The sequence below is a fragment of the Xenopus tropicalis genome, chromosome 9 (assembly GCF_000004195.4).
Source record: "Xenopus tropicalis strain Nigerian chromosome 9, UCB_Xtro_10.0, whole genome shotgun sequence".
Classification (NCBI taxonomy): domain Eukaryota; kingdom Metazoa; phylum Chordata; class Amphibia; order Anura; family Pipidae; genus Xenopus; species Xenopus tropicalis.
The window spans coordinates 82,692,459-82,715,846 of NC_030685.2; the positions used below are offsets into that span (position 1 = coordinate 82,692,459).

Genomic DNA, 23,388 nt, shown 5'->3' on the forward strand with positions numbered 1-23,388 from the left:
GACCTATCTATCCACTCACATACAGACCCACACTGACCTATCTATCCACTCACATACAGACCCATACTGACCTATCTATCCACTCACATACAGACCCACACTGACCTATCCACTCACATACAGACCCACACTGACCTATCCACTCACATACAGACCCACACTGACCTATCTATCCACTCACATACAGACCCATACTGACCTATCTATCCACTCACATACAGACCCATACTGACCTATCTATCCACTCACATACAGACCCACACTGACCTATCTATCCACTCACATACAGACCCATACTGACCTATCTATCCACTCACATACAGACCCACACTGACCTATCCACTCACATACAGACCCACACTGACCTATCCACTCACATACAGACCCACACTGACCTATCCACTCACATACAGACCCACACTGACCTATCCACTCACATACAGACCCATACTGACCTATCTATCCACTCACATACAGACCCACACTGACCTATCTATCCACTCACATACAGACCCACACTGACCTATCTATCCACTCACATACAGACCCACACTGACCTATCTATCCACTCACATACAGACCCACACTGACCTATCTATCCACTCACATACAGACCCACACTGACCTATCTATCCACTCACATACAGACCCATACTGACCTATCTATCCACTCACATACAGACCCATACTGACCTATCTATCCACTCACATACAGACCCACACTGACCTATCTATCCACTCACATACAGACCCACACTGACCTATCTATCCACTCACATACAGACCCACACTGACCTATCTATCCACTCACATACAGACCCACACTGACCTATCTATCCACTCACATACAGACCCACACTGACCTATCTATCCACTCACATACAGACCCACACTGACCTATCTATCCACTCACATACAGACCCACACTGACCTATCTATCCACTCACATACAGACCCACACTGACCTATCTATCCACTCACATACAGACCCACACTGACCTATCTATCCACTCACATACAGACCCACACTGACCTATCTATCCACTCACATACAGACCCACACTGACCTATCTATCCACTCACATACAGACCCACACTGACCTATCTATCCACTCACATACAGACCCACACTGACCTATCTATCCACTCACATACAGACCCACACTGACCTATCTATCCACTCACATACAGACCCACACTGACCTATCTATCCACTCACATACAGACCCACACTGACCTATCTATCCACTCACATACAGACCCACACTGACCTATCTATCCACTCACATACAGACCCACACTGACCTATCTATCCACTCACATACAGACCCACACTGACCTATCTATCCACTCACATACAGACCCACACTGACCTATCTATCCACTCACATACAGACCCACACTGACCTATCTATCCACTCACATACAGACCCACACTGACCTATCTATCCACTCACATACAGACCCACACTGACCTATCTATCCACTCACATACAGACCCACACTGACCTATCTATCCACTCACATACAGACCCATACTGACCTATCTATCCACTCACATACAGACCCACACTGACCTATCTATCCACTCACATACAGACCCACACTGACCTATCTATCCACTCACATACAGACCCATACTGACCTATCCACTCACATACAGACCCACACTGACCTATCTATCCACTCACATACAGACCCACACTGACCTATCCATCCACTCACATACAGACCCACACTGACCTATCCACTCACATACAGACCCCTACTGACCTATCTATCCACTCACATACAGACCCACACTGACCTATCTATCCACTCACATACAGACCCCTACTGACCTATCTATCCACTCACATACAGACCCACACTGACCTATCTATCCACTCACATACAGACCCACACTGACCTATCTATCCACTCACATACAGACCCATACTGACCTATCTATCCACTCACATACAGACCCCTACTGACCTATCTATCCACTCACATACAGACCCACACTGACCTATCTATCCACTCACATACAGACCCACACTGACCTATCTATCCACTCACATACAGACCCACACTGACCTATCTATCCACTCACATACAGACCCACACTGACCTATCTATCCACTCACATACAGACCCACACTGACCTATCTATCCACTCACATACAGACCCACACTGACCTATCTATCCACTCACATACAGACCCATACTGACCTATCAATAAACTCACATATACCATCCAATTAACCAGTTTAGTTGCACGTCTCTGCACTCGCTCCAGCTCATTAATATCCTTCTTAAGGACTGGAGCCCAAAACTGCCCCCCATACTCAAGGTGAGGCCTTACCAGAGACCTAGAAAGATTATGTTTTCATCCCTTGAGTTAATGTCCTTTTTCATAAAAGACAGCACTTTATTTGCTTTAGTAGCCACAGAAGGACACTGCCTGGAATTAGGCAACTTCTACAAAAATCCCCAGATCCTTCTCCATTAAGGATCCTCCAACACACTACCATTTAGTGTATAACTCGCGTTTATATTATTTCTACCAAAGGGCACTTTTCAACATTAAACCTCACTTTCCAGTTAACTGCCCAGTTTTCCAATTTTGTCAAATTGCATGGAACTTATAGTTTTGCAGTTTAGTATCGTCAGCAAAACGATGGAGGGATGGAGCAGCTTCCCACAGCCCAGTATATAGTGCCCTGTCAGTGATCAAATATGGATATGATACATTTCTTGGCAAACTTTTCTCCAAGTTGCCCTGGCTCGACACCTTACACAGGGAGAAGGCCCTTGCATATTAACCCCTGAGCTAACAGACTGGTGGAGAAACTGTAGCAGAGATTGTGCATAAAGAGATATAAATTAGCAGAGTCGTTTAGGAGAGAATTTTAGGCATATACATTTTATATTTGGCTTACATTCCCTTTGAAAGATATTCTGTGCAGACCTAATGTAGGAAATCTCTGCAGCGCCAATGTTATTCTTCTTTTGGTTTTACACCAAACGCTACTCCCTTGCTTACTAGGGCATATTATTTTAAGGATGTCACCACAATACACGTGCCTGCAGTCCAGGCCAAAGCCTTCTCTCAGCCACAGATCCAGGCACACTCACTCTGATGGAGAAGAGTTTGCTACAAAAAAGAGGGCAAAGTAAGAGTAAATAAGCAAAAAATATATATAGATATAGAAAAACACTGACACAAATGGTGTAACTAGTCTCAGTTACTCTCGAGTCTCAATTACCCACAGAAAAAAATCATTTTAGGGCCCCCTTAGACTTTAAATATTTTTTTTTTATAAAAAATAAATGGAAAGCATTTATCAGTCAATGTCCCACTTGGCCCAGAGCAGTTCTGGGTCTGATTTCTATATGGTTACACCCCTAACCGGCACCATATGTCTGGCTAGAATAAGATTTCTATTGGGTTACAGCATTAATAATATCACGGAACATTTCTAGACTACATGCTTTAATAAAAGGTCTCTAGGGTCCTCTAATATCTCTAAATTATTTCTTTTAATACACAAGTTTCAATAAGCCCTATGACATCACAAAGCACAAAATTTAAAAGATGACATCACTAAGCACCATTTATAATCATTTTACAGGTTGTGGTCTTTGTGTATTCAAATCCCTACAATCCCCACAATGTTTGTGTTAGGGACACATCCCTATCTGTTTAAGGAACATCTTAAGGTGGCCATACACGTAAAGATCTGCTCCCCTGGGGAGGTCGCCAAGTGAGCGGATCTTCTCCTGATATCCCAACCTATGGGTGGGCGATATCTGGCGAATTTAGGCTAATTTGGTCGTTTGGCCCCAGGGCCAAACAAATTATAACAATGGTAATGGGCACGGTTGGTTCGGGGGCCGCATCAACGAGCTGATGCAGTCCCCGATCTGTCTGAATTTTTTAACCTGCCCGATCGATATCAGCCCGATTTAAGACCAGATGTCGGGCAGGCCCGTCATTGTTGCCACTACACGGGCCGATAAGCTGCCGAATCGGTCCAAGAGATCGATACTGGCAGCTACAATCCTCCCCGTGTATGGCCACCGTTAACAATGTTCTTTAAAACCAAACTGCCTCTAGCTTGGTAACAGAACATTGCTCTGGTTCATTTTAAGTAATACTCCTATTGATAATGAGTATGTGTATTGATAATGAGCAGATTCCCATTAACTTGTAAGTAATCATTTAGAAACATTGACTGTAGAGTTTCAGGGCAATGCCCACGTACCAGCAGAAGGGACTGGCATAGAGAGCAAAACTGAATGGCAAGTGGTCGGAGGCTTGTTTAGACATAACTGAAGGCTACAACAACATTACCTGGGCCATTCCCAAAACCTTTAGGCAGATGAAGTGCATTACATTGTATTACATTAGGGAAAGCTCAGACAGTGGCAATCAATGCTCCATGTGAGTCACTGCCCATAGTCATCTGTTAATAATCTACTAATACTGATCTATACAGTCTTAAGTCAGACATCATATAACCCTTAGGCTGAAGACACACTAGTAGCAGCTACTTGTCATGGCTACAGAAACCAGACAATGCTGATATAGCAAAGGCAATTCTCAGTATTGTCTATGGCAGGGGATTTTCTGGGGTTTAGTAGCTGTGACAAGTAGCTGCTACTAAGTAAATAAGAGGTGATAGGTGTAGTTCAGTCGCCAGTAATGCCTGGATGCCCCTAATATGTTACAGAAAGTTAGTGATGGGACAGTGCTATCTCTGTATAATACCAAAGGTATTAGCTCCTACATTGCACAGCACTATAAACACTGGCAGCTGAGCAATAACTACACTGGGAGAGACATATCTTCATTTTAACAGTGCAAAACACGACTACTAGAGCAAAGCACCCGAGGGCTTTTGTAGATAAAAGCCCCAAAACATCTCTGTAAAATGTCAGACGGTGTCAGGCAGCGCTGTATAATTGATGCTTATTTGGAAACATTCCATAAACCTTGTTACCTGAGAGGCCCAGCACTGTCATCGGAAGTAAACTGCCAGCTCAAGTATTGAGGGTATAATGCATCCCAAATTGGGAGCAGACATGAAAATGCACCTACACACCACAGTTTGCCATTTCACCAACATTAGCAGAATCAGACAATCAGACAATTTTTATATCTGCATTTAGGGGGGATTTTATTTTCCAAGAAGCAACTTCTATGTATCCCCCCCAGCAGCCAATCAGCAGAACAATGGGAAGGGAGGGAGCAAGATAGCAGCTCCCAGTAGGTATCAGAATAGCACTCAATAGTAAGAAATCCAAGTCCGGCTTGGGACTCCTCCAGTTACATGGGAGTAGGAGAAACAATAGGTTAGCTGAAAGCAGTTCTAATGTGTAGCGCTGGCTGAAAGCTCAGACTCAGGCACACTGCACTGAGATGGCGCCTACACACCAATATTACAGCTACAAATATATTTGTTGGCTCAAGAATAAAATGTTAAATAGCAGAGGGAATTATTTGCAACCTGTAATATAGTAAGAAAAACAGAATCCCGATTTGGAAACACCTTGTGCGAAGCAATAACCTATCTGCGTACCCATTTTATCATTGAGTCAGATTATGTTCCTCATGATGATGAGCCTCAAACCCAGACGTGGGATAATAGTGTAAAGAAGGTTGTCATGTTTTGATAGAATTTGCTGAGTTAGTTAGCTTATATAAGCAGGGATCGTGAGATAACACAGGTACGACAGAAAGGAGCCCGATGGAATGAATATGCTCTCAGACACGTCTAACATACAGCAACTTCTCCTGCCTTAGGGCCCTTACACACATCTCCTAAAATGTGTTGAAATATATATTTATAGTATTTATATGCTGATTTGTGAGTTTAACATGCATTTTTCCATGCCCCTGAGATAGCTATACATAAGCAAACAGTGGTTGTCAATTCCTCTGGGCCCCTATACTTGCCTAGAACTGTTAACTTCCTGATTGAGGTCCCAAGTCTTTATATATTTGAATTGTACCCTGGCTGGATTTGATCCTACGACCTTATCACTGTAACACATTGCACAACCACACTGACCATATTAAAGAGCTTAAAGAAGATCTGCTTATTTGGTAACCAGGGATATCTGGAGTAAGTTTGGGGTCCTGTGACAAATGCCCCCTTTGCTCAGCAGTTATAAAGATGTTTGGGCGCTTTATGATTGTTGTCCTTTGTTCTTGTGTCCTGCAAATAACGTTCCATGTTTCTCCTCTTCAGGTCCCTGACCAATGAAATTCTAGGGCTGAAAATCCCACCAGAGCCAGTCCTGAATGCCAATACTGTGTGCCTGACTGTGCCAGGCCTCACCCGTCGGCAGATGGAAGTTTGTATGCGCCACCCAGATGTGGCAGCCTCTGCCATCCAGGGGATCCAGATTGCTATCCATGAGTGCCAATACCAGTTCCAAGATCACCGCTGGAATTGCTCCAGCCTAGAGACAAAGAACAAGATACCGTACGACAGCGCAGTTTTCAGCAGAGGTAAGTAGACCTGGGGCAGAAAGAGACCTTAAAAAGGGTTGTTCAATTTTGTTATGATGGCAACGGTTGATGCCAGGAGTGTAGCCGGTGATGTCAGAGACGGTTTGTAGCGTAGAGGGGTGGGCTTGTGATTTCGGGGGGCAGGGCTATCACGCTGATTGGCTGACTGCAGCATCAATCAGTGCAGAGTACCGTTGGGATTATAGACTTCTGACATCCAGGTAGGCAGTTTTGGAACAGACAGCCCCTGTAAACACCGGACAGGTGGTAAATTACCCTCTCAACCAGGCCGCGGCTTCAACGACTGACTAAAAGATAAACACGAGAGGCCCTAAATATAATGACAAGCAATAAAAAGTAATAAGGGAAAGGTCCCCACTACTCCCAGAACCTCCCTAACCTGGTCCGGTAAAGTTACTGATCTCCAGCTAATTCCGAGCAACAATTCCCAGCATCCCCTGTAGCACTAGTAATCATTAAACAGCGGCTGGGGAGCAAAAATCCGCAGATTCCTGATTTACTGCAAAGAGCAGAAATATTTTCAGAGAATTTTCCGAATGTGCCTGGAATGCCTGACGAAATCTGCTGTTAAACAGATGCCAGCACCAAAGGTGTTATTTCCTGGGTGTCCTCCCAAATCATAAATCACATCCCAAAATTAGGCCAACATCTGCACTCTTCCTGCCAAGTCTGTGATTTAAAGACAAGTCAATTTTTTCTTAACAACAGTAAATTACATTTATTTTACAAGGTGCTATCTAGCAATTTCCAGGCCTGCAAAAGTTTGCCCTTGTCATGACTCCCAGAAGCCTCCTGAGAGTCAGTGGCTGTTCACCCCTTTTTCTCATCCTGACGTAGCCATACATGTTTAGACCAAATGAGCGGATCTTCTCCTGATATGTCCACCTTGGGCGACATTGGGTTAATTTGATCGTTTAGCCAATCAAATTTTAACCAGATATCGGTTGAGTAATCCCATTGGGGGTGCCCATATACGGGCAGATAAGCTGCCGAATCAGCAAGGGACTAAATATATTTCAGCCATGTTTGTGACCCACATTGGCCTTACCTTGTAGGCTGAGGGCCTGCAGCTTAGGCAACACTTGGGGGCCCATTCATTAATGTATAAATCCGAATCCCGACATCCGATCATTTCTGATGATCGAAAATGTCACGAAAATTCTTTTTGTTTCAGTACGAAAATTTCTGAACTTTAGGATTGTAAGTATGAAATTTTCGTATTGAAACGATCGTAAACGTATTGGCCATCCGAAAGTCACGAAATTTGTGTATCCCAGCGATCGTAAACGGCGCAATGCCCTTTCTAACTTTGAAACTTCAATGCATGCTTTCTGAAGCCTTCCATAGGGCTCAATGGCACTCTGCAGCTCCAACCCGGCCCAAGGAAAGTCTCCCATAGGGCTCACTGGCACTCTGCAGCTCCAACCTGGCCCAAGGAAAGTCTCCCATAGGGCTCAATGGCACTCTGCAGCTCCAACCCGGCCCAAGGAAAGTCTCCCATAGGGCTCAATGGCACTCTGCAGCTCCAACCCGGCCCAAGGAAAGTCTCCCATAGGGCTCAATGGCACTCTGCAGCTCCAACCCGGCCCAAGGAAAGTCTCCCATAGGGCTCAATGGCACTCTGCAGCTCCAACCCGGCCCAAGGAAAGTCTCCCATAGAGCTCAATGGCACTCTGCAGCTCCAACCCGGCCCAAGGAAAGTCTCCCATAGGGCTCAATGGCACTCTGCAGCTCCAACCTGGCCCAAGGAAAGTCTCCCATAGGGCTCAATGGCACTCTGCAGCTCCAACCCGGCCCAAGGAAAGCCTCCCATAGGGCTCAATGGCACTCTGCAGCTCCAACCCGGCCCAAGGAAAGTCTCCCATAGGGCTCAATGGCACTCTGCAGCTCCAACCCGGCCCAAGGAAAGTCTCCCATAGGGCTCAATGGCACTCTGCAGCTCCAACCCGGCCCAAGGAAAGCCTTCCATAGGGCTCAATGGCACTCTGCAGCTCCAACCCGGCCCAAGGAAAGTCTCCCATAGGGCTCAATGGCACTCTGCAGCTCCAACCTGTTCCAAGGAAAGCCTCCCATAGGGCTCAATGGCACTCTGCAGCTCCAACCTGTTCCAAGGAAAGCCTCCCATAGGGCTCAATGGCACTCTGCAGCTCCAACCTGGCCCAAGGAAAGTCTCCCATAGGGCTCAATGGCACTCTGCAGCTCCAACCCGGCCCAAGGAAAGTCTCCCATAGGGCTCAATGGCACTCTGCAGCTCCAACCCGGCCCAAGGAAAGTCTCCCATAGGGCTCAATGGCACTCTGCAGCTCCAACCCGGCCCAAGGAAAGCCTCCCATAGGGCTCAATGGCACTCTGCAGCTCCAACCCGGCCCAAGGAAAGTCTCCCATAGGGCTCCATGGCGCTCTGCAGCTCCAACCTGGCCCAAGGAAAGTCACGATACCGAAGCTTGAATGAATTCCGAAACTTTCGTACTCGTGACAGATACGATTTTGTTACACAAATTGTTGCAAAGTACGAAAAAGTTGCGGAAATTAACAAAAAAAAATTGCAGAAAATATGCCTGACAGATGGCCCTATTTGGACCCCTTTACAATTCTGCAATTTTCATTGCTCCATTGCCATGGAGGGTAACACGACTGCCTTAGAGAACATCAGGCATCCTATAAAAATAAAGGATGTGTAATTAAACAATTACTTTTATTGGGTGCTGATATTAATCTGCTTTAAATGAACCTTTTATATGCTGTTATAGTCAAGAAGCGTAGATTTCATGTATTTAAGAATTGTAAAAGTTCAATGGTTTTGTCTGCTCTGCCACAGACCAGCTTTCTTATCTCTTCCACTCTTCATATAGCTGTATTTGACAAAAGCATATGATATTAGACTTCAGATAATCAGTAGCTATGTGTCTGATAAGACTAGAACTCAAATACTGAGTTAAATTCTAGTGTCATGGATATAAAGCAGAATCTGGGGCCAACTTTATGCATAGTGTAACTATGAGCTGGTTATGAGCATTGTGGAGCTCTAATTCCAGCTCTCGCCAGCAACACTGCGGTGCTGAAGAAATGGAGGGAGTCAAGAGGTGTTAACTGGGGCACCGTTTGGCTTTAACAGCTTGCTAACACATAAGCAGAGCCAGATAATTGTGTTTCTCAGGCTAATGGCTTTTGTGGTCTCAAGGGGAAATGATGTGTCCTGTGTCTCTGTGCCACAAATCGGCACAAAGTGCGTGTCTGGGGTCATCAGTCCTAATCCGAAGTGACAACACCTTCTCAATATTTTATCCTCTTTTCCCACTTTTTTGCTATCAGCCCAGTCATGCGTGCACCTTGCCGTAAATTATTTGTGGGTCTGATATTTTTATAGAATGTGGGAATGATCTGCTTGTTATCATACAATCATGATGCCCGTCACATGAAGTTTCCTGTAGGTGCATCGTGCACTACTGGGTTAGTTGGAAAAGGAGCCTGGGGTTTCTGGGAAATTTAACCACTGAGGTTGCTGGGAAATATAGTCTAGGGTTGCTAGGAAATTTAGCCACGGAGGTTGCTGGGAAACCTCGGGCCCACAGGGACATTATAACTGAATGGCGAAATGCCCAATGGGCTTCACTGTCACTCCCATGCACCTGTCTAGTTCCAATAAACTGTAAGCAGCTTGATAGGATTGTACAACTGTCACTCAAAACTGTTGCCCTAGGCGCCCACACACAGAGCAATGGTCAGACAATTTGGACAGACGATCAATTTGCTTTGACGAGTCTCACTATGTATAGTCAGCTGAAAGACAGAAAATATATCTGTGTTCAGAGGAGCCCCATGTGTTGTCAATTAGCTCTACCTTGATTTTCTATTAAAAAATATATTAACAAATTATTTATAAAGCACCAATATATTCTGCAGCAGCAACTAAAGGGCGTATACATAAAATATATAGATTACACACAGAAACCAACAACCCATACAAAGGTTAAGAGGGCCCTGCCCAAATTTTTGCAATTATTAAAAAGTTCAGAATAGTGCAGTTTCCCACTTATACCCACCTCCTTGGTTCCCTCTTGCACCAGAATAGGTTATACATAATCTGCCTTAGGGCTCTGGCACACGGGGAGATTAGTCACCCGCGACAAATCTCTCATGTCTCGAGCGACTAATCGAGCGAAAATGTAAATCGCCGGTGGGATGGCATACGCGTGGCGCAATTTCAGTGAAATCGCGCAAGTTGCCTCAAGAGGAAACTTGCACGATTTCAGTGCTCTGGCACACAGGGAGATTAGAGTATTTCCTCTCAAGGCAACTTCCGCGATTTCACTGAAATGGCGCTGCTGCGTATGCCATCCCACCGGCGATTTACATTTTCGCCGGTGGGATGGCATTTCGGGGAGATTAGTCGCCCGCGAACAGTGGGATTTGTAGCGACTAATCTCCCCGTGTGCCAGAGCCCTTAGACATGAGTAAGTCAGTGACTAATATCCTTATCATTTACAGTAGGGGGTACATTTTCCCTTATAATACATGAGTGATACTCAGAGTTCCCTGTATAACTCAGCCTGCAGCCTTGTGCCTTTATATGGGCACAGAACCCCTCAGTGACTGCTAATATCCTTATCATTTACAGTAGGGGGTACATTATCCCTTATAATACATGAGTGATACTCAGAGTTCCCTGTATAAAGGTGGCCATACACGAGCAGATCCGCTCGTTTGGCGATGTCACCAAGCGAGCGGATCTTCCCCCGATATCCCCACCTACGGGTGGGCGATATCGGGGACCATTTAGGTAAAAAAAATAATAATCCGATCGTTTGGCCCTGGGGCCAGACGATCGGATTATGTGGGCGGCAATGGGGCAGTCGGATCGGGGACCGCATCAACGAGCCGATGCGGTCCCCGATCCGACCAGATTTTCTAACCTGGCCGATCGAGATCTGGCCAATTTCAGGCCAGATATCGGTCGGCCAGGCCGCTCTGCTCTCCCCATACACGGGCCGATTAGCTGCCGAATCGGTCCAAGGGACCGATATCGGCAGCTATAGTCGGCCCGTGTATGGCCAGCTTAACTCAGCCTGCAGCCTTGTGCCTTTATATGGGCACAGAACCCCTCAGTGACTGCTAATATCCTTATCATTTACAGTAGGGGGTACATTATCCCTTATAATACATGAGTGATACTCAGAGTTCCCTGTATAACTCAGCCTGCAGCCTTGTGCCTTTATATGGGCACAGAACCCCTCAGTGACTGCTAATATCCTTATCATTTACAGTAGGGGGTACATTATCCCTTATAATACATGAGTGATACTCAGAGTTCCCTGTATAACTCAGCCTGCAGCCTTGTGCCTTTATATGGGCACAGAACCCCTCAGTGACTGCTAATATCCTTATCATTTACAGTAGGGGGTACATTATCCCTTATAATACATGAGTGATACTCAGAGTTCCCTGTATAACTCAGCCTGCAGCCTTGTGCCTTTATATGGGCACAGAACCCCTCAGTGACTTCTAATATCCTTATCATTTATAGTAGGGGGTACATTAATATATGAGTTTCCTTTGTATATTGTCCCAAAGGCTAAGGGAAGGAAAAGCAGACGGGCACATAGGAATGTAGGAGATGCCATTGTTGTAATTTCTTTCATTTTTTCTTACTTTACATGTTTTTTTCACAAAGGAGATTTTTGCCGAATCACTTAGACGAATTACAAACAAGTTGGGATATGTAAGCAACTGTGCCTTGCGCCTGCTTTTAAGCTAAGGGCAGGTTCATTTCTAGTTTAACTGCAAAAAACAGAGGTGGGGTTGTAATGGGGGGGGGGCAGAGTAAGGAAAGGGAGGCGGGGGGGTTATAGGGGAGACATGCCGGGGCCAGTATATTTTGGAGGCATGAGGAAGACAAACAGAGAGCCACACTTTGCACAGGAAGGTTAGTAAACACTGAGTCGATAAAGAGGATTAATGAAAAGAATTTGCTCTAAAGCAACGGCAGCAGTGGAAACACAAAAACAAATTCTGTTATTCCCATAATCAAATTACACTATTAGAATGAGCACTAAAGACCAAGGGTTATATGAATTCATCCAATAGAATAGCACTGCTTACTTATGGCTCCCAGTCTGCCTACACTAATACACTTATACAGTCTATCACACGGTCTATGTCACCCCCTGGGCTCAGCCTGAGTGCAGTACTTTGCCTGGGGGTGCAGGGTTATTATTGAACACACTAACAGGTACTCTGCGCTCACACCAAGGATGTCCCCTGGAAAAATATAGAGGAGTTCCATGCCAGGGGATCCTAAAAAGCAAGCGGAATACAGCTATAAAAGTTTTAAGCCCCCTTTCAAAGCAGAATTAATCAGTAATGACAGGAATGACAGTGCACTAACCTTTAGGAAGGGCAGAGCCTTGATTACACGCAGGGTGCGATACTATACAGAATATCTGTTACAATAGCAATATTCAGAATATGCAGCCTTTGCAGCAAAACACCAGGGAATTCCGGAGGAAAAATTCTCATACAGTATAGCGATGCCAGTGACTGCAATTAGTCCTGATTCTATCTGAAATAAGACAGAAGTTTTGTCTCAATTTTTATTTATACATATGTGGAAGAGTTGCCATATTGCTCTTATGTTTGTATGACTTTAGTTATAAACCGCCACAAGGGTACGCATCGCTGTACAATCTTACAATATACAAAATTACACACAGGGAGGACAAGTGATATAATAAATAAATATATATAAATGCACAGGGAATGAGTGCCATGTGGTATGAGACACAGTAGGAAGGAGGACCCCCGTAGAGCTTATAAACAGTATAGAATGAGGGTCTAACCCTGTGATCCCCAACCAGTGGCTCACAACTCATGTTGCTCCCCAACCCCTTGGATGTTGCCCCCAGTGGCCTCAAAGCTGGTGCTTATTTTTTTAATTCCTGGCTTGGAGGCAAGTTGTACTGGCAAACAGAGCCTTCTGTAGGCTGCCAGTTCACGTAGGGGCTACCAAATAGGAACTTTATTTATGCTTGTGTTGCTCCCCAACTCTTCTTACATTTGAATGTGGCTCATGGGTATAAAAGGACAGGGACTCTTGCCCTAAACCATTGGGGGCACACAACTTTCTTTCATTATTTATTTTAATATATAAGTGGAAGCTGCCTAATGTCACTAATTCTATAGCAAAAGCCTAGATAAACAACAGGTTAGCTCTTATTATCCTAAGACACTTTCACTAATATGTATAAAAATGGAAAGCAACCGAAATCCAATAATTCCTATTTCCGTGTCTTTACCAGGTTTCCGGGAGAGTGCCTTTGCCTATGCTATAGCCGCCGCAGGTGTGGTGCACGCTGTTTCCAATGCCTGTTCCATGGGCAAGTTGAAGTCATGTGGCTGCGATGAGAAGAGGCGAGGGGACGAGGAGGCCTTCAGAGTGAAGCTGCACAGGCTGCAGCTTGAAGCTATGAACCGCGGCAAGGGCATGGTACATGGGGTAATGGAGCACTTGCCTGCCGATCCCCCAGGGCCACAAGATTCCTGGGAATGGGGAGGATGCAGTCCTGACGTGGAATACGGAGAACGTTTTTCCAAAGAATTTTTGGACTCTCGGGAGTTGTTCAGGGACATTCACGCCCGCATGAGGCTTCATAACAACAGAGTGGGAAGGCAGGTGAGTGTCTGTATATTGGCATCCGCTGATCGGCACGGGTGGGAAAAGCCCATCAATTGAGACTGGCTCCATGGCTCGGTCTGCTCTTTCTGATACCATAGTCCAGGGATCCCCGACCTTTTATACCCATGAGCCCCATTCAAATGGAAAAAGTGTTGGGGAGCAACACAAGCATGGAAAAAAATTCTGGAGGTGCCAATAAGAGATATAGGGGTTGATTCACAAAAGTGTGTTAAAATGAGCGCTATTTATAGCATGCGGTAAAAATTTTATCGCTTCTTATTTTTTTGCGACAATTCACTAAAAGGACACGCGTCATAATTTAGACGTGATGCTCTTTGCGTTATTTAACTCGCGATGAATGTTTTTCTTGCATTATTTCCCGCTGCGCTACTTTTCTGAAAAATACCATTTCCCTGCAAACTGGCGGCTGCATCACTCCAGGGCCAACACGGACTTGAATAAATCCCACTGCAAAGTCCTTATTGTGTTGCCAAAAGCTCACCAACCGCAATTTTCTTTAAGTACCGCCTGCCCCCAGTAGGTGTTAATATTCGCACAGACTAATGCGATATTTAGCGCATTTAACGCTTCATATGTGTTTGTAAATCATGCGTGAGTATTAAATCTACGCGAGAATTATCGCAATGCGAGGTAAATAACGCATTGTGTTTTTTTGCACATGCGATATGCGCTTTAATGCATGTGAAATGACTTTGATGAATCGGTACTTATTTATCACATGCTTTTTAACGCAAAAAAGCATGCGATAAATGTTATCTCACTTTAGTGAATCGGCCCCATAATTGGCTATTTAATAGCCCCTATGTGGACTGTTTGGCTTTATACTGGGTTTTATGCAATCAACACCTGCCCCCAAGCCAGAAATTCAAAAATAAGCACCTGCTTTGAGGCCACTGGGAGCAACATGTTCCTCACAAACCACTGGTTGGGGATCACTGCCATAGGCAGTCACTATTTATTGGGCTGGGGGGGGGCTGTTTGTGCCTCTGGGTACTGGGAATGCCAGGGGGGCTTTAAGGTGCCACAGACAGTCACTATTTATTGGGCTGGGGGGGGGCTGTTTGTGCCTCTGGGTACTGGGAATGCCAGGGGGGCTGTAAGGTGCCACAGACAGTCACTATTTATTGGGCTGGGGGGGGCTGTTTGTGCCTCTGGGTACTGGGAATGCCAGGGGGGCTGTAAGGTGCCACAGACAGTCACTATTTATTGGGCTAGGGGGGGGGGGCTGTTTGTGCCTCTGGGTACTGGGAATGCCAGGGGGGCTGTAAGGTGCCACAGACAGTCACTATTTATTGGGCTGGGGGGGCTGTTTGTGCCTCTGGGTACTGGGAATGCCAGGGGGGCTGTAAGGTGCCACAGACAGTCACTATTTATTGGGCTGGGGGGGCTGTTTGTGCCTCTGGGTACTGGGAATGCCAGGGGGGCTGTAAGGTGCCACAGACAGTCACTATTTATTGGGCTAGGGGGGGGGCTGTTTGTGCCTCTGGGTACTGGGAATGCCAGGGGGGCTGTAAGGTGCCACAGACAGTCACTATTTATTGGGCTGGGGGGGGCTGTTTGTGCCTCTGGGTACTGGGAATGCCAGGGGGGCTGTAAGGTGCCACAGACAGTCACTATTTATTGGGCTGGGGGGGGCTGTTTGTGCCTCTGGGTACTGGGAATGCCAGGGGGGCTGTAAGGTGCCACAGACAGTCACTATTTATTGGGCTGGGGGGGGGGGGCTGTTTGTGCCTCTGGGTACTGGGAATGCCGGGGGGGCTGTAAGGTGCCACAGACAGTCACTATTTATTGGGCTGGGGGGGCTGTTTGGGCCTCGGTGTACTTGGAAAGCTAGGGTCTATTCTGACTCCCAGTCCAGACCTGGTTGCTGGAGTGACTCTCCCAGCATGTATTTGGGAAGGAATGTATAGGCAGTTCAGTCTCTTTATCGTTGGGTGATCGGAAGCTCACATACAGTATTGTTCTGGGGATGCAGGCTGCTCCGATTGCCCTGATGGACTGTGGGAAAGTCAAAAGCGAATCGCTTCCTGTTGACAATACTGCATCCTCTTTTCTGCTTTGTGATACTGTGGGACATCCATGAACATGCTAGAAGATAATAGTGTATGTGGCAGCACCAGCTTATTCCCAAACATTTATAAAGCACTAACATATTCAGCAGCACTGTACAATAGACATTAAACATACAAATACGGTTTGGAACAGGCTAAATCGATTACGCAAGATATGGCCTAGAGCTGTGCTGTCCAAAGTTTTACATGCTAAGATCCATTTTCAATCAGCTATTTCACATTTAAGGTTGCCCGATAATTACAAAGATCTTTGGAAATCTTGGGCATGCTTGGGGCCAGAAAGGTCTCTTGTGATCTGGATCTGGACCGTTGGTCTTCAGTGGGACAGAACCGGTCTAGTTGTTGATTAACCAGCAAATGATAGCACTGTCTATAATACATGACCTACCTGTTGACCCACTAGCAGATAATAATGTCCATAGAGTACATGGCCTAGCTGTTGACCCACTAGCAGATAATAATGTCCATAGAGTACATGGCCTAGCTGTTGACCCACTAGCAGATAATAATGGCCATAGAGTACATGGCCTACCTGTTGACCCACTAGCAGATAATAATGTCCATAGAGTACATGGCCTACCTGTTGACCCACTAGCAGATAATAATGGCCATAGAGTACATGGCCTAGCTGTTGACCCACTAGCAGATAATAATGTCCATAGAGTACATAGCCTAGCTGTTGACCCACTAGCAGATAATAATGTCCATAGAGTACATGGCCTAGCTGTTGACCCACTAGCAGATAATAATGTCCATAGAGTACATGGCCTAGCTGTTGACCCACTAGCAGATAATAATGTCCATAGAGTACATGGCCTAGCTGTTGACCCACTAGCAGATAATAATGTCCATAGAGTACATGGCCTAGCTGTTGACCCACTAGCAAATAATAGCACTGTCTATAATACATGACCTAGCTGTTAACTTACCACTAATTTATAATATTTGTCTATAATTACATGGCTTAGCTGCTGACTCTATAGTACATGGTCAAGCTGTTTACTCACCAGCCAATAAAAACATCATTTAAAACCTGAATAACCAGCAGATAATATCACGGTCTATAATATATGGCCTAGCTGTTGATTCGCTAGCAGAAAATAACATTATCTATAACACATGGCCTAGGTGTGGGCTTGCCAGCAGATGATATGTATATAACATGTAGTACCTGTTGACTTACTAGCAGATAGTAACATTGTGTATCATACACGGAATCTCTAACGACAAGCACTTATCACTGACTAAAAGCATAATGTAAGATAAAGAAGGTCAAACTCGATAAAGTGATTGCCTTTGTGTGTGCGTCACAGTCCTGCCTTGTGCTTTCATTATTCTGGGATGGCACAAATTTGATGTCTCTCACGGAATTGTTATGTCTCTTGAGCGGAAGCTGTTGAGTTTATCTGATCTAGACCTTTCTACTCAATGGTGGGACATTTTCCCCCTCTTCCCCTATTCTCCATTCATTAAGCCTGCTCGGCTCTTGATAGGGAGGGCCTGCCTGAAAGCTTCTGATCTTTTCCTGTTTTAGAAGTATTGGATCTTATGGACTGTGTTTGATGTTAATGATCCTCATCTGTAATTATCTAAACCACCTGTAAGAAATACAGTTACAAATCACCGAAAGGCCCAGCTGCAGAAACCCAAGAGCACTGCATCTCTGCCCAAGTAATGAGGGGTTAAATAAAGAGCCCTGACGTGTAACATGATGCCAAGAGCTGTAGACACAAATTATTGTGACAACAGTAATTGTAAAAGTGAAGATTACTGGAACATGCCGGCTGAGTAGGCCTCTGGGTACTCCGTCTCTCACCCACAAAATACACTTAAAAAGGAACTTGCAAATTGTCTTTTTGCTAGTGCTCCGATTCTAGTGTATTCTTGTTTTGGAGGTGGAGTTAAGGGGATTAAGATGGCACAGTGGTTATAAATGCATTGTATTGACAATAAGGACAATGACATAAGCGAGGTGTCACCCCGAGATCAATCTCCTCTACAGGCGGCAGCTTCGGGGGACGTTGGAAATCAGAAGCAAAAAATATCTTTTCTACCAGCAATTTACAATTGCCAGTGGGAATGAATTTAGAGGAGATTAATAGCCACCACTAGAGGAGATTAATCGTGGGGCAACCAATCTCCTCATATGTCATTGCCCTAAAAATCTCTTGATTGATTTTTGATTCTCCCTTGATGGCGGCCATGCAGAGGTAGAGCTTGGCTGCAGATACCGCTAATTCATGATTGTAAGTTTTTTCCCCTTAGGGCTGTGGCACACTGCGCAACAAATCTCCCTTGTCGCGGGAGACTAATCTCCCCGATATGCCATCCCACCGGCTAGAATGTAAATCGCTGGTGGGATGGCATACACTGCACCATGATTGGAGAAGTTGCATTGTGGCAAATCACTGCGCCGTGTATGCCATCCCACCGGCAATTTATATTCTAGCTGGTGGGATGGCATTTCAGGGAGATTACCCATTGTCGCGGGCAACTAATCTCCCCGTCTGTCACGGCCCTTATTTATTGTTTATTTTAGGGGGGGAGTTAATTTTTTTTGTACAGCCCTCCAGTTTGAACCTAAGGTTGGGCATACAATATAAGATCCACTTGTTTGGCAACCGACATGTCTACCTAAGGTGGGCGATACCAAAGTAATCTGATTATTAGGCCCAATGATCAAATTACAACTATGGACTATATCGGAGTGAGGACCACATCAATGAGCCAATGTAGTCCCCGATCGACCTGATGGAAATATCAAACCTGCCCAATTTGTGCCCAGATATTGGCTGGGTAGTCCCACTGGGGTCCCCATACATAGGCAGATCAGCTGCCAAATTGGTCTGAAGAACCCGAATTGGCACCTTAACTCCTTCTGTGTATGACCATCTTAAGCTGTTATCTGGTTGGGATACTCACCACAGGCTTTTAATCCCAAACTGGACAACTGAAAAAATGCCTCAATGGACAAATAAGCAATAAAAAGATTCACAAACAATCTGATATCCAGTAACTGCCCCTAGAAACTAGTTAGAAGGATTGGTTTCAGATAAGGCCAATTTGGCTAAATACTTGGGGGTCCTGGCCAAACAAATACATACTCCCTAGTGTTGCCAGCCTTAGAGCTGTATCCCATCTAGGAGCAGAGAACACTGTATCAGTCATCATGGGAAATATATATTGTTAGCTAAACAAACAATAGTCATATAGAACGGAAAGTGGGATTGCCAAAGAGTCCTGAATACCAGTCTATGAGAAGGTTTTGCCACGTTACACAAACTGTGGTTGAGAAGAAAGTAAACAAAGCTTTTTGAAGTTGTAAACAGCAGAATAAATCACTCTGGATGACAAGAGATGGGAAACAACAATGCATTTCTGAATTCCTTGGGCAGTTACACGTGCTGGGGCTGTTTGAGCCTCAGTGTGAGTATTGGAGGAATTTGTGATTTTAGCCCTTTCAAGGAACTTGCAACATTACCTTGGATTTTATACAAATGTTTATATACCTTAGGTCTACTAAAAAAATCATTTAAACATAATAGGATTGTTCAGCCTCCAATAAGGGGTAATTATATCTTAGTTGGGATCAAGTACAGGTACTGTTTTATTATTACAGAGAAAAGGGAATCATTTAAACATGAAATAAACCCAATAGGGCTGTTCTGCCCCAATAAGGGGTAATTATATCTTAGTTGGGATCAAGTACAGGTACTGTTTTATTATTACAGAGAAAAGGGAATCATTTAACCATTAAATAAACCCAATAGGGCTGTTCTGCCCCAATAAGGGGTAATTATATCTTAGTTGGGATCAAGTACAGGTACTGTTTTATTATTACAGAGAAAAGGGAATCATTTAACCATTAAATAAACCCAATAGGGCTGTTCTGCCCCCAATAAGGGGTAATTATATCTTAGTTGGGATCAAGTACAGGTACTGTTTTATTATTACAGAGAAAAGGGAATCATTTAACCATTAAATAAACCCAATAGGGCTGTTCTGCCCCCAATAAGGGGTAATTATATCTTAGTTGGGATCAAGTACAGGTACTGTTTTATTATTACAGAGAAAGGGGAATCATTTAAACATGAAATAAACCCAATAGGGCTGTTCTGCCCCAATAAGGGGTAATTATATCTTAGTTGGGATCAAGTACAGGTACTGTTTTATTATTACAGAGAAAAGGGAATCATTTAAACATGAAATAAACCCAATAGGGCTGTTCTGCCCCAATAAGGGGTAATTATATCTTAGTTGGGATCAAGTACAGGTACTGTTTTATTATTACAGAGAAAAGGGAATCATTTAACCATTAAATAAACCCAATAGGGCTGTTCTGCCCCCAATAAGGGGTAATTATATCTTAGTTGGGATCAAGTACAGGTACTGTTTTATTATTACAGAGAAAAGGGAATCATTTAACCATTAAATAAACCCAATAGGGCTGTTCTGCCCCCAATAAGGGGTAATTATATCTTAGTTGGGATCAAGTACAGGTACTGTTTTATTATTACAGAGTAAAAGGAAATAATCTTTAAAAATTAGACTTATTTGCTTATAATGGAGTCTATGGGAGATGGCCTTTCCGTAATTCGGAACTTTCTGGATAATGGGTTTCCGGATAAGGGATCCTATAACTTTGCTTGGAATTGTATCACAAAACAGCGTTACAAAATATGGTGGCACTTTATAAATGCTTGTTTATAGTAATACTAAGAAAAGTAATTAATGGAGAGCAATAGAATGCTTAATCTGTTCTGAGTAGCACTTGCAAAAAACTGTAACAAAGCAAAACCTAAAGGAACAAACTATGTCGTACCCCAAAATCTGCTGGCTTTACCCAAACTGGATGACCAACTGTGCAATTCTTCTGGGACGGATGTTCTTAGCCTTTCTTAGATTTATAAGTTGAAAAATCCATGCTCCAGGGTTTAAACGGCTACTGGCTAAAAAGTGGACTAGCCCTTAATAGCATTGTAAGAAACTTTCAAAATGCATGATACGTGGAAACGCTGTTAACAAAAGGGGCTTTATGTCCAGTTAAAGACACCCAATAAGGTCACTGTGTTTTGGGAGCATCTGAAACCACCCTACTGCCTCCCATTTACTTGAATGGCAATTGCTTGACAGCACCATTATTGGCACTTTTTCTCCAAAAATAATTCACAGGGCTGCGCCATCATCCTATTTATTGGTAACATTTTCCTGTTTAAATTCAAAACTGTTGCCACTTTAGTAATGGAAACAGATGTACTAAACACAGTATAATAACTAGCACTCAGAGAAATGTTTCTTGAAACCGATTAAGCAAACACAACATAATGAATAACACTTAACAGCCGTTCATAACAACCAATTGTATAAGGGCTCTGGCACACGGGGAGATTAGTCGCCCGCGACAAATCTCCCTGTTCGCGGGCGACTAATCTCCCCGAGTTGCCATCACACCGGCGAAAATGTAAGTCGCCGGTGGGATGGCACACACGGTGGCGCGATTTCGGGAAATCGCCGAAAAAGCCTCGCGATTGTTCAACAATTAGGTTTAGTAGCTCCTTTAAAATGCCAATGAATCATCCAATGAGAATCCCACCTAATCTGTGTACATTTGACTCCATGTTCTTTGCTCCTGCAACTGAAGCTGGAAGATATTACTATCACAAAACAACTAAAAGCAATGTGTCCTCCCTCCTGATGTTTAATTACAGTGTAAAGAAGCCAAAATAACAAATTTCCTTATGTATAACAGCAAGATGGCTGATACAGAGCTGGGAAAAGCATTCTGATTGGTAGATTCTCTTGCATCTGTAGTTGTATGGGCTTATTTATACATTTTCGAGTTTGTGAGTATTTTCTAATTAGAATAAACTTGCATTTTATTAATATGGAAAACTCATTAGAATTTAAAAAAAAAAATTGAATTTGTGCTTTAACAAACTCGAAAAAGAACTCTAGAAAATCTCGAATTGAAAATATGGCTTTGACTTTGCCTAGAACCCCCATTGACTTGTACATAAACTCACAGGCTTTAAGATGCTGAAGTTTTGCATTTGAGTTTTTGCCACTCAATAGATATCAGACATTTGAGTTTTTGAACCATAATTAGAAATTTTAAATCGAGAAAAAAACTCCAATTTGAACATTAATAAATCCCCCCCTTAACGTAGCTCTACACCTACCAGCAATGACTGATAATTCCAGACTAGTTGCCATATTGGCCCTTCCGTAGAGTCAAAACAACATCTTGCATACCCAGTATCTGATCAGGGATTGGCCAGATAACCACTGGGCAGGTTTAAAAATCCCAATGGCTCTGCACATGCTCTATTGTGAATCAATTTTTTGGCCTGGGTCAAATGTTCTGATTGGCCTGGCCTGGGTGCCCAAATCTGGCAAAGTTTGGAGAACTTGCACTTATAGCAAGGTGCTGTTGTTGGACCATTTACATTCAAGCCTCCATTAGAGGTACAACCCTTGGCCAGGGCTCCTTTATAACATTACAAATATAGCCAGCCATAGTTCCATCATATTTGGCTTTTGGGTGTAGTTGACCAAGCGGACAAAAATGTACCTAAAACGGTGGTATGGGGGTAGCTCGATAGTAAAACATCAGTTTGTGTATGCCCAACATGTCTCTTCTTAGGTCCAAATCATCATTTTACATGTTATTTAGGGTTTCTAATCTGCAAGCCACAAAATTCCTTTGTAGAGATAGGCTATAATAGTGACTTATTATCAGACGGTCAAGGTCCATTGTGGGAAATCCCTCCAGGAGTGTAGGAGTTTACAGTTCAGTATTTCATTCCCCAGACGGAATATTTCTTGTCAATTAAATTTTATGGTTATGGAAAACTTGGCAGCCGCTTGATTAATCCAGCCCCAAAGCTACCTGTTTAATGCATAGCTCCTGGCGACCTCTGACCCCCTCACTGCTCGACCTACCTCTAACCTCCACCCTCACCTTGGGAGCGCATATGTCTTGTTAGGCTGCACCCTGTCAAGGAAGTTTTGGCTTTTCATCCTAATTTGCTTGCAGCTTCTTTCCATAAATTTCAAAACCTTTCTCTCATACATGAATGCATACAGACAGCTGATAGAT

The 23,388-nt window shown here is 44.1% G+C and overlaps 1 protein-coding gene across 1 annotated transcript in view; it reads left to right on the forward strand.

Moving 5' to 3' along the window:
* wnt10a (Wnt family member 10A) overlaps positions 1 to 23,388 on the forward strand; it is a 37,863-nt gene that overhangs the window by 8,917 nt on the left and 5,558 nt on the right. Inside the window, exons 2-3 of the mRNA XM_002933958.5 lie at positions 6,241 to 6,503; positions 13,820 to 14,193. Coding sequence (XP_002934004.2) covers positions 6,241 to 6,503; positions 13,820 to 14,193 — 637 coding nt within the window. The remainder of the gene's footprint in view (positions 1 to 6,240; positions 6,504 to 13,819; positions 14,194 to 23,388) is intronic.